The sequence below is a fragment of the Bos grunniens genome, chromosome 1 (genome assembly GCF_055505025.1).
Source record: "Bos grunniens cultivar Pamir isolate PY7600 chromosome 1, Bosgru_T2T1.0, whole genome shotgun sequence".
NCBI classification, from domain to species: Eukaryota; Metazoa; Chordata; class Mammalia; order Artiodactyla; family Bovidae; genus Bos; species Bos grunniens.
Genome location: NC_141165.1, coordinates 131,308,882 through 131,321,846, shown reverse-complemented (window position 1 = coordinate 131,321,846; position 12,965 = coordinate 131,308,882). Strand labels below are relative to the sequence as shown.

Below are 12,965 nucleotides of genomic sequence, written 5' to 3'. Positions count from 1 at the left end.
ACATGTATAAAAGCAAGTGTTATATAAGTAGCAAATAACATTGCCTATTCAGAATTCCAACCCATTCTCCATCTTATTATCCTTACAAATAATTTGGTCAATTATGCCAAAAGATATTATCATTCTTTTTATTTTATACACAAGGCAACTAAAATGTAATGTTCTGAGACACACCTCAGTTGATATAGCCATTACACTGTAAACAGGCAGAGACTTAAAATCCTGTAGTTTCTAATGCTTTACTCCTTCTTCAGTCACAGACTAAAAACCAAACACGGAGTCTAAAAAGGTGGATACTTGTATTTTTCAGTGTTTTAATAGCTTACAGAATACTTGAGTTAAGAGAGTTTGCATTTCTTAATTTTTGACCCATTTTAAAAAAAACAAAAACATGATTCTTCTCACAATTTCATTAAAAAATGGAACAAGCTCTTTACTCAGATAAAGGAGCCTTCACAGTAAGCACATTTGCATACTTTTCTCCAAAACCATGTCTCAGAGAGAGTGCGTCTCGGGCTCTGTGACATTTTGTGGAGAGCCTCATCAGTGTTTCAGTCCATAGCTCTGCAAGCTTGTCAACAATTTCTCATGGTGACAATGTAAAATGCCATGAATCCCTATATAAACAAAAGAAAGCTACTGAATTAAATCTGGTAAAACAGTGATGTCCACTGTAAGAAATATGAGTGTTAATGTTTTTTTTTTTTTTTTGGAACAACAGATGTTAATCCTCTCTCACTGTGCATTGGGAGTGCAAAGTACATCAGCAGTTACTAATGGGAATCCTGGACCACCAGCGCCAGAGACACAGACAGAAGCTCAGCAATGGCAGTCCTGAGGGCCTCTTCCAACCTTGACTCCAATTGATAATTCAGCAAAAGAGGTGATGATGCAGGATATACTGTCAGATCCACAATAAACAGACCGGCACTGAAGATTCAGAAAAGAGTTCCTTCATGGTTTCATTTTCTTTGTTAAAATGTAAAAACCATGCTTCTCATTTAGCTGGGAAGAACCTGACGTTTAACTTGTGTTTGTGGGGAGTGCGTGCGTGTGTGTGTGTGTGTGTGTGTGTGTGCGCGCGCGCGCATGCGCTCAGTCATGTCTGACTCTTTGAAACCCTGTGTACTGGAGCCCAGGCTCCTCTGTCCATGGGATTCTCCAGGCAAGAATACTGGAGTGGGTTGCCATGGCCTCCGTCAGGGTATCTTCCCAACTAAGGGATAGAACCCTCATCTCTTATGTCTTCTGCACAAGCAAGCAGATTCTTTACCACTAGGGCCACTCGGGAAGCCCATCAGAGTCACTGTCATGGTTTCTATTCTGACATACAGAGTCAACCAATGAAACTTATGATGCAAATGATGATTATTTGAGGAATAATTCACTTCAAATGAAAATATGGGTTTATAATTTATATATCTGTATACATATATATGTATTCATATATATATGTGTGTATACAAGTATCTGTAATAAAAATGAATACTTACCTTTTGTTTATAATGTGTGAGGCACTGTCTGACTTCTTTATATATATTATTAACTCCTAATAATCTACAGAGTAGTTACTATTATTGTCCAGATTTTACAGATTAGGAAATGGAATTGCCTGACACAGGTTAAGAAATGTGTTCATGGGTATAGAAAGTGAGTGAGTGGCAGAGTTGGGATTCAAATACTGGTAGGTTGTCTGTAGAATCCACACTGCAAACTAGGAAGCTATTATAAACACATATGTTGAAGAGTGATTAAATTTCTAAAAACCCTCAAACATTCCTAATCAAAGGAAGAGTGAGGAAATGTCTGAAGTCTTGAGAATAATGTTGTAAAAACTGGACAAATTCACTGTTAAAACTGTTGATAAAAACATGCTTTGAAGAGCGATGCGGCTGACCTGTTAAAATTAAAAATATTTAAATGCAAGCTGTATCACAGATATCTGGAGTCTTTGAAATTGATGTTGGTTACAGAAACTCTGCATCTAGTCGTCTTTAGCTTTTCTTATTTTCTCTTAAACCTAAACCAACTGTGTTATCATTTTGAAGTTATTAAAAATAAATCTCCATATTTGACACTGTAGAAATATTAGAGTATGTTTGAAGTACGGGTCAAGTGGAAATTTTCCACAGCCTGACTTACATGGTTCAAAAGGAATAGACGGTATTTTTATGCTACTATGATTCCCTCAGAAAAGTACTTTTAAAAGTAAACGTTTTGATATCATCAGAGGCTGAAAGAACTTTTCATATATATGGGAGTTTTCCAACAGGAAGTGGGATTAACAATTCACATCCTGGCATTCGGTTCAGACTTGTGTTTGGAATGCTAATTATTTAGTGAAGAAGGTTGAGTCATGATTACTGGCCCATAATAAATCTTAAAATGACATATGTATATTTCACAGACCTCTAAGGAAGTCAAAGTCATATGTAGTTATTTTTATAAGGGTGTTAGGGTCCTTAAAAACTAAAAATCTCATAAGATATTTTTATGCATTGAAGATGATCTAGTCTGTATGGGACAGATTTAGCTATCCCCCAGTAAGAAATGAAGCAGAAGCAAAACATGGTACTGGTTACAGTGATTAGTATGTGTTGAACACATTATATAATATAACGTTACCATATTGCTTCAGTCGTGTCCGACTCTGTGCGACCCCATAGATGGAAGCCCGCCAGGCTCCCCCGTCCCTGGGATTCTCCAGGCAAGAACACTGGAGTGGGTTGCCATTTCCTTCTCCAATGTTACCATATTATATATCTATAAATACAATCATATTATACATATGTATTCATATAATGTTGGTTATATTTTCATGTCAATACATCTGAACTTTCCCTATTTCTTCCTTGTCTTCAAAAAGGTATTATTAAAGAAAGGAAGATACTAGGGCTTGCAAAAACCGTATTTAACTTCCATTTTATATTAAGGGGACAGTTCTGTGTCACAAAAGAAAAGAGGACAAATGAACTTAAATAATTATGAACTTAAATAATTTTGATTCCTCTGCTCCTCCTACTCTAGATATTCTACTCACTCACTCCAAACACACACACACACACACACAAACAAACCTATTTGAACTCCTACACCACAAAATAAAATACTAGAGGGTTCAGGAGCTGAGGAAAATAGTGAAGGGCCTAGCAACAAGGGCTGCCTGGCTGTCTCCTCTTTCTTTTGACATCCTGAAGAGTTTTGAAGCCCAGTAACAAGCGAGGGATAGATCTGAAAGTGGTCAGTCCTTTAGAGAGAAGCAAGGCCTGAGTTCTGTTTCTTTCTCACCTCTGTGGCCAGGAAATGTGCTATTGGCATTCTTGATCTGGTTAGCCTGACTTTCCCACTCTCGTCTTCAGGCTTTCTCTGCTTTTTCCTGGTCTGTGCTGTGGTTTGGATCTTAACTAGTTTTGCCACCGCCCCTCCATGACCCCAGAATTGGAGATTGGGATATTTGAAAAAAGGAAAACAAATGAACAGTCACTTAATATTTACATGATTCTCACTGGATTACATTGCAAGTCCTTTGTCCTTTTCAAGTTGAGAAGAGATTTCTTTGCTTAACCGTAATCCTCATTATCACTTTTTTGTGAATACCTGAATTCACACTTTTGAGAACCAAGACGGCCCTCTGGTTCTCCTTCTTTCTCAGTCTTCTCCTTTATCAGAGGAAAATGTCCAGGGCCAAAATTTTCTCTCAAGTCATCAAGGACTGAACTGAAATCTTCTGACATTTATTTATTTGGTAAGCCATCCCTCTCTTTTTTAGATACTTTTTGGTGATATTTTTAAAGATCAATATCTCATATATTGAATTTATGGATCTAATCTAATAAATTACATTTATTTCATTACAAAAATTCATGTATTCAATTATTAATTCATAAATCACATAGGCTCTAACCCTAGGATCTCACATTCTATTGTGGGAAACAATCATTAAAGCCAGGAGTTAGTAAACTATTTCTATAAAGGCTCAGAGGGTAAACATTTTGGCTTTTTGAAACATATACTTTTTGTTCCAACTACTCAGCTCTGTTATTGTAGTGGGAAAGCAGTCTTGGACAACATGTAAACAAGTGAGTCTGGCAGTATTTTAATAAATCTTTACTTACAAAAGCAGGTGGCACACCAAATTCAGACCCAGAGCCATAATTTGCTGACCCCTGATATAAACAAAAGATAATTGTATTACCTCATATCAGGTGCTTGGAGAAGGGAATGGCAACCCACTCCAGTATTCTTGTCTAGAAAAATCCATGGACAGAGAAAGCCTGGTGGGATACAGCCCATGGGGTCGCAAAGAGTTGGATGTGACTGAGCGACATACACACACACACACACACACACACACACACATTAGGTGCTTAATTGTGGTATTTATATAGAACAAAGAGTTCATGGAGGACACAGCAGGCGAACCTCAGCAAACTGACAAGGGAAGGAGGGACATATTCCAGGCTAATGTAATAAGGACATAGAGAAAATGCAATATTGGTGACTGTCAGATGAGTTGACAGAGTGACTTACAGCATGTGGCACAAAGAAGTATGAAGGGGGTGCTGCAAGTTCCTGGGGGTTGTGGGCTTCATGTGCATTGCCCAGTTTGGGCTTGCTATTTTAAATATGGTGGGTTCTATTGAAAAATGGGATCTTCAGAGCCATGATCAATACGTATTTCAAAACTGCATTCCGGCTCCACTGGGCAAAGGGAATTAACAGGAAACAGTGCTAATGAAGGCAGATGAAGGCAAGATTGCTGGGAACGTGTGTAACAGATCAGGTTCAGAAGACTGAACCTGAAACAATACAGTGATAGTGAAAGGAGAAGAAGGTAGGGTTAAGGAAATACAGTAACAGAGGCAGGAGTGAGGAGGATGACATTGCGACTTAGGTGTCATAAACCAGATGTGGTGGGAGGTCCACAGAGGGCTCACAGAACCTGAGAGGTGAGGGAATCCAGTGTTTAGGGACAGCATCACAGAAGTGAGTACAGGGGTCCAACTCACTGTTCATTGTCTTACTATCCTGGATCATGGAACACACATACAACACACAGAGAACACACACACACGCTCACAAATACTTCCTAGACTGGATCATGGAACACATACAACACACACACACATTCCCAAATAGCTAGTGAGACCTCTTCCTCATGGCATTACTGATCTCTTACCCTGTTCTATTTTTCCAGAGCACTCACCAACTGCTTCTACTATAGAGCTGACTTTTAAAAAAATGTTTATTATCAATCTTCTATCTCCCCCACTAAATGTAAGGTTCAGAAGGACAGGAACTTGTGTTGACTTTGCTCACTGAAGCAGCCTCGGCAATCAGAACAGTGCCTGTCACATTGTAGGTATTCAATAAATAGAGTTGATGAATAAATACATTTAAAATTGTGTATATAACTGCCATATTGAGCCCTGACTCTAATATCTTTATTCAATTGTTGCCTCTATAACATTCTAGCATCTTTTGTCATTTGGTAAAAAGATTACTTCTATTTGGTATTTAAAATAAATCCATTTCCCTGCTATACTATTTTTACATTCAAAAGGTTCATTCTATATGATGACGCTTTCCAGATAGAACTTTGTAATTTTTCAGTCTGGCTGAAGAAACCATCATTTGGTAATGAGAGATCCCTGGCCACCATGTCCTTCTTGATACTTTGGTCTACCTAGGTTCTAAATTCCCTTAGAGCAGGAACCATACTTATATTTTATACATGTGTGTGTGTGTGTGTGTGTGTGAGACACAACACATCTGTGCACACGCCCATGCACAGAGGCTGGTGCAGAACACACAGAAGATGCTCAGTAAGCATTTTCCTATGTTCTGATTAATGAGAAAGCTGATGTCTATAGCCATGAATATATACATGCAGAGAGGTGGTAGTACCATCAGGCATTCCAGATTTATCCATGAGAGAATGTTCTTATGCCAAAGGCTGTTTCATGAATGTCTGGGCTATGATTTAGAGAGGATTCCCTGGTTGCAAAAATATGCCCTGGTTTAATTCCTGAATCAAGTGGATTTATTCCTATGAAGACCTCCCTTGCTGTGGTCTTTCAGCGTCTGGCTTTGTTTCACAGGTATGAAAACAGGAAACCATCAGCAATACCCAGAAAAGAAAAGATTAGTGCTGACTGTCAGACTTGTACAGCGTTTTACTAAAGATGGTTAGCAGTTTTGTTTCTCTTTCTTCTTTCTTTTACCACATTTTGTCATACACTAAATTCAGTAATTTTATCATCAGACGGTATGTTCCTCAGATTCAGGAATAATGTTTTGTTTTTATCTCTCCCATTATCTAACTACACAAAGCAGGGCACTCAATAAGTTAACTGAATTTGAATTACAAAATGGTTTTGGTCGAAAAAAAATTTTTTTCTTACCTCCTAAGCTAGAAGTTGCTGTTTTTGAAAAGAAAGAATTATCTTAGAAAATTCTGATGTTTGGCTCGTGTAACTTATAGCTTCTTTCAGCCCCTTTCAGGTGACTGTCAGATCAATTTGTGATTTCTCTGTGAATGTATTAAAGTTCACTGAATAATAATTACCAAAAAATCATAAATGTAGGATTGAGGTTCATTTTAATTAGAGGGGAAAAAGAAATCTCCGTGTTAACAAGCTACCTAGATTCTCCTATTATTTCAACATATTTCCCCGTGAGTGGAGACTGAACTACGTTGAATTTATCACAAGAGCAAACAAACAGATATAACCTACAGCTTATGAGCCATTGCTGTGTTCAGCAGGTTTCCAAATGAACACTTTTTCTTTGATAGTATCTGTTAACTAGCTATATTTCTTAATCTTCATAAATGCCATCACTTAATTACTTTAACTCCTTTTAATGATTTGCTAAATCAGCAAGTCTGTCTTTCCTGGTTCAAGTGCTCCCTCTGGTGTTCATTTCCCAAGATGCACCAGCTCCAGTTGTGTGTTAACAGGCTTGGTTCTAAAGCAGAGCAGCATGGAGTAGTTCTTGGAGTAATTCTAAAAGATTTAAACACATTTCACCTTTAAGTTAAACCTTTTAAGCAGAGAAAGTGATGTCATCGGGGAAGACAAGAATATCTGGAAGTTCCCTTAGAATCTAAAAACCAGCAAGATAATTACCTCCCTCCACTGCTCACAGCTTCGCCTCCTCTCTGATAAGTTACTGAAATGTTACAAAAAAAAAAAAAAAAAAAAAGAACAATTAATAGACATGTTTGCATTTATATATCAAAAGCTGACATTCAAGAGCATCTTTCTAGAATGGAATACTTTCTCCCTTTCTACTTAGAAGCATTGCAAACATTCATCACAGGAAATAGATTTCTGATTCAAATAGTATTTTTTTAAAGATGGTATAGAATTAAATGTTATTCTTATTTTCTTAAGGTGTTAACAAGTTTCAAAACTAAGGAGAAACAAACTTCAGTATACTCTTATTAAATATAATAACTATTACACATTTGTACATTCACATTCTCAGATTTCCATCTTGAATTTATCATTAGATCATGTAATTTCATGATTTTATATAAGTGGAATCTTAAATTTTGGAAAATAAAAACCTACCAGACCATTGCCCCAGAAATATGAGTACCAGTAAGACGGACATAAACGTGAAAATAAACCTTTCTTTCCACACACACAAAGATGTATGCCAAGTTGTGACTATTAATTAATGTGAATCATTTTTTATTGTGATTTGAGAAAATACTTCTCATTATATTTCCATCAGACATGTATACATAGTGAAAATATATTTTAATGCCCCTGAAAGCATTCTCAGCTTAATAAGTCATGGGTATAAAGTTTAGCCATGACAAAAAAAAAGATTTGCACATAGTTGTCAAGGGGTTAAGGATATTAGCTTTTCTGTAAATACAGACACATTTTCTAAGAACAAGTATGTTTCTAAAAGCTGCCAAATTCTGCTACTTAGAAGAACTCCAAACTGGGAGTCTGTTAAGGAGAGATAACTGCATCCAGTGATTATAATAACTGGATTAAAACTGAGAAGGCAGGACCACAGGTACCTTTTTACTAAAGGTGATGCGAAAGAAGAGGACCCTCTTTGAAAGAAACAGAATAGAACAGAATATTAGGACTTGGACTTAGGGAAAATGAAAAGTTCTATCTTTCAAATGTGCTGTATATTTTGGTTACCTTTAAGAATGTTGATTCTATGGATAGAGAATTGCTCGGGAGAGAAAATTTTGTTGGAAATCCAGAAAGCTTAAGTTAAGGGGAAAAAAATGCACTGCCAAGTCTAAAATCATCAATTGATCATTAGCATGTTAAATCATGCTGAGGCTAGAAACAGTGTGCCTATCTAATGAAACACATGCAAACAAGGCTCGGATGCACTGTGGAATCATGGATAAACAACTGCACTGAAGGGATGACAAGCAACACCAACCATTTCTACTTCAAGTGCATGCCTGCTAGGAGTAAATGAAGTACTGTTTCCATTGTAAGTCCTTTCCCCCCAGCTTACTGCAGAAAATGAAATAAAAACAGCAACACAATAGTACAACACATGCCGAACTAACGAAGGAAAGGAGGAGGGTAAGCGCAAATATATACCTGTTGGTGTGAAGGTAAAAGACGGGACTGAAAAATCAAAACAAAATATAAACCAGTTATTAAGCTGAAGAGAGAAAGGGAACACATCACATTAGTATAAATCAAGCAGACAGCTGAACATAAAACAAATGTAAATAACCAAGCCAGTCGTTCTGACACTCTGATATGTGGATAAAACCAAATCTAAGGGTCTCTGCAGGTACCATTTCGAAGTGTCTGACATTCTAGGACAGGAGGGGCGTGGGGAGTGTGCTGGGTTAGCCTGCAGATGACCCCTGCTTTTAGTAATAGAGATTTAGCTCATGGCTTTAGTACAAACAGGAATTCTCTACTATTAATCATTTCCAAACACTGGATAATGGGTGCTTAAACAGGTATTATCAGGGTCTTGCCTAACCTTATCTAGAAATCTGAAAGTAAATGCTTATTAAAGTGGACTAACTAATATAATAGGTGCACTGGAGCATTCATCACCTAGAGAGAGACAGTGATACAGACAGAGGGAAGGAGAGAGCGAATGCCATAAAGACAGAAAGAAAGGTAGAAAGAAGACCGAAAGAAGAAGAAAGGAAAAATACCCAAAGAAAAGGAGGGAGGGAAGAAGATAGAAAGGAAGAAAGAAAAGGGAAGGAAGGAAGAAAGCAAGCAAAGAAAGAACTGGAACAAAGAAAACCATAAAACTGAACTGTTTCGCTGACAAGAAATGCCTTATGCCTTAATATAAGGAGTGTATTGCTACATTTTTATCATCATAGAAATTTGTGAATGGACAGAATATATAGGGGGCTTTAACATTAATTCTGCTATTATAGTTTATACCTAGAAGCTTTCTAGAAGTAGGCTGAACATTTAAAAAAAATAGCACACCAAAAGCTAAACAATAGAACAATAATGCTCCTCTGAAAATCTTCACTCTCTGCAGTTATAAATCTTAATCTAATCAATAATGCCTGAAATTGAACTGCAGACCTCAAAAGTGGGATTCTTGCCTCCCCCACTTGTCCTATCTTCTCCCATTCCTGGCTGTTGGATAACACCAGAGTTATTTCCATGACATTTCATAAAGGGAGGAGGCTGACTTTTTTTTTTCCCCAAGCTCTTCACATTAATTTAAAGTAAACACTGCCCTGGTAAAGAAAGCAAGAGAATCTACATTACTCCTTGAAGACTAAAATTTGCTTTTAAGAAATCCTTAATACACACAAACTAAAATACTGATTACTTATCATGGATCAAAAAGCTGCCAAAAATGTATTTTCCACTTCATATTTGAATGTCTACAAGAAATTTACTTTAGGATTAGAGCACTGGGGTTGCAGACTTGAATGCCATAGCATCTTTTACAACTGTCAATTCTTACCAAACCATTTTATCTCTGAGCATACTAGGAAGAAAAAAAAGACAAAAGTCTCAATGCTGGGGATCCGGTTTATAGACTGTCTTCTTTCACTGCATAGCAGTCTCTGTCTTAAGAATTCTACTGTGTTTTCTTTCCGTCAGGTCTTTTCAGAAAATCAATGTAATTTAGCTACAATCAAAAATTCAGAGCAATAGTAACTCGTCCTCATAAAAAATATAAAAGACATACATTTGAAAGTAAAGGTACTCAAGCAAGAATGGAGTGCCTGAACATTAATTTGCAATCACAAGGACACAGGGGAAAAAATGAAAGGTCCTTGTCAGTACTCCTAGCCAATTGCTAACCTCAGTTTAAGGAATGGAAGAAGAGATGAAAAGAGGTCCATCTAAATGAAATTTTTACAGCTGGTTCACCAAAGGACAACTTAATTCTCAAAGCTTCCACTAATAAATCATCTCATCCAGTGATGCTGGTTCACTATGTGGACAAAGAGTACAAGCAGAGGGAATACCTACAGATAAATGTAGGGGGAAAATGTTTAAAATGCTCACTATTACCCAAAGTCATACTCTGGCTTGATGTTTCATAGGGCAGTAGGCTCTTTCACATGGATTTCTTTTAAATATTTCACTTCCTTTTTTATTAGGATGACCAGCATTGTTTCGGGCACAGTCAATTTAAGATTTCAGAATTCACCTTTTAAAATTGCATAGAACCAGAAATATGAAAAAGTGCCTAAAAGGCAAAGTGAGGAAAGCAGAATCAAATGCTCACCAATTACATTTGTGATTATGTTCTATGATTTCTGCTTAACACGAGCTAGTTAAAAGGACAATATTAGTGTAATAGGTTTTGCAGAAAGAGCACATAGGCATTTCCAAGCATGCTTACAGTGCATTAGTAAGAGAAAAGAAACATTTCAGAAGGGAAGAAGGTTTCATGTCACATATTTAGGATTCAAGACCAGAGAGAGCATTCCATTGTTACAACTGCACAGCTATCATACTCATGGCAATAAAAATTATAAAATTCCTAGAAACTCAAAAGATTCTACATCTAGATGTTAGTCACTTTTCCTCATTCATATGGGATTTCAGAACACAACTCCCAACAGTGCCCACCTGTGCCCTGCTCCACAACACACAGACACCCACAAACCCCTTCTCTGCCTTATTTTTTGGGCAAAGGTTTTATATGGTAATGTGTGGCCCTGACACTGTTCTATGAATGTGTGATGAGCACCTAGTCTCTTCACAGTAACCCCTCAGCCCCCATTTGCCATTTCTCAGGCAGGGATACTGACATTTTTGCTTTAATATTGACATAGGACACATATCTGAAAAAAACATATTTAAGGATGATAATGCTAAGGCAAACGTATGTACATAAGGAGACTGCTGTGGACCCATGGGCCAGAGGCATGTTCATCAATTTCCACAGTGTGGGTGATGAATTTGTGTTGACTCTTTCTTGCCAAGACCCCTTGTGACTGAGAGCACAAATGTTTTAGACTGTTGTCTCAGACTATTTCACAAGCTCAGAGGGACAGTCAATAGGACTTTTCATTGAGAAAAGGTCTAACTAGCAATAACAAATTCTGACTTTGCCATATCAATGCTCAGAGAAATGGCGTGGCCAAGCCACATGGGAAATGTTCACTCAGGAAATACGCAGACAATTTTTTTTAAGGAGGGTGACGGTGGGAGTGGGTATTTACTAGTCATCCTCTTTAAATCTGCTTTGCAGCAAAAGTGTTGTCTTAGACTTATAGACCCTATAACTAGGGTGGATGTATACCCTGTCATCCAAAAACCAAGACAATTTTGAGACCCAAAGGAGCACTGTCAATAATTTAGTTGGACTAAAGACATAAAGTGGGTCTGTGGGCTGAAAACTTACAATTACTCTGTTGACAGCCCAGAGTTGATGAAGATATTTGAGAAGGGGAAAAGGATTATCTGAGAGTGATAACAAACTCATCAGGAAATGAAAAATATAAACCACCAATCTGCAGACTTTGAGGATATGTGGCAAAAGTGTCTGCAAATTCCTCAGCTTATTTGGCTCATCCATATAATTATAAATAATTTTAGCCAAATAAACTTTCTCTTCTAAATTGCAGATACATTTTTAACAAAATCATCATTGTTCGTCAACAGTATATACATAGTCAGCTCTGCAACTTTAAACATAACAATAAAAAAGTACTAAGTGTTCTCTCTCTACAAACTGAAGCACACTATTCACTCAAGCATTCCATATGCACTAAGAAACAATTATTTTATAAATAATCAGAAATACACTTATTTATAAACAATCTCTTTCACTTCACAAAGGGGAATGATGCTCCCTTTAAAGTTGTATGACAGTCCAAAGCTTGGATTTATAATTCCTGAGACATGGAGATTAAAAATTTTCCTCCAGGATATAAAGCAATAAAGTAATTCCCTAAGAGAACAAGGGAATGGTATCACTACCAAGTGTAGACCTACCCTGGTGAAATATATTTTATTTTATTTTTTATTTATTTATTTTTTACCCTGGTGAAATATATTTTAAAGAAATTGAGCCTGAAACAGATAAGTTCTATTTTAGTACTGATAACCAAGTGGAGTTTATATCTAGATGTTGCAATAAAATAAAAGCAGTTTTGTAAATTTTTATATGTTAAAATAATTAATATAGGATACATATATATAAAATCAAGAATAACTTAGAGTCATATATTGAAATCAAGAGTTATGTAAAGCATGAAAAATTTAGGAAAGGTAATACCTTTTCTGATACCCGCATAAGTACTAGCCAGCCCATTTCTCTTCTTTCGGTGTCGATAGAGCCAGATGCTAAAAACCATAAGGATGATCCAACAGGCAGCCCCGATTCCTGCGATGAATGCCGGCTGCTTCACTACGTCTGAGATCTGCTGAGCAAGGCTGACTTGGTCCTCAGGTGACACGGGGTTTCCATGAGAATCTGAAAAGGCCATCTTTGGGTTCATTCGGGTTTAAAACTCA

At 37.0% G+C, this 12,965-nt stretch overlaps 1 protein-coding gene across 11 annotated transcripts in view; it reads right to left on the bottom strand.

Annotated features, from left to right (window-relative positions):
• Positions 1–12,965, bottom strand: part of ROBO1 (roundabout guidance receptor 1) — a 1,296,447-nt gene that overhangs the window by 44,037 nt on the left and 1,239,445 nt on the right. For 4 of the 11 annotated variants that reach the window (XM_086411285.1, XM_086411320.1, XM_086411275.1 and 1 more), the window contains 3 exons: positions 12,727–12,924; positions 8,592–8,618; positions 7,131–7,173 (listed from right to left, as the gene is read on the bottom strand). In XM_086411285.1, coding sequence (XP_086267411.1) covers positions 7,131–7,173; positions 8,592–8,618; positions 12,727–12,924 — 268 coding nt within the window. Of the gene's footprint in view, positions 1–4,558; positions 7,008–7,130; positions 7,174–8,591; positions 8,619–12,726; positions 12,925–12,965 lie in introns of those variants that run through there. The other 7 variants (XM_086411293.1, XM_086411331.1, XM_086411312.1 and 4 more) reach the window with 3 other exon arrangements.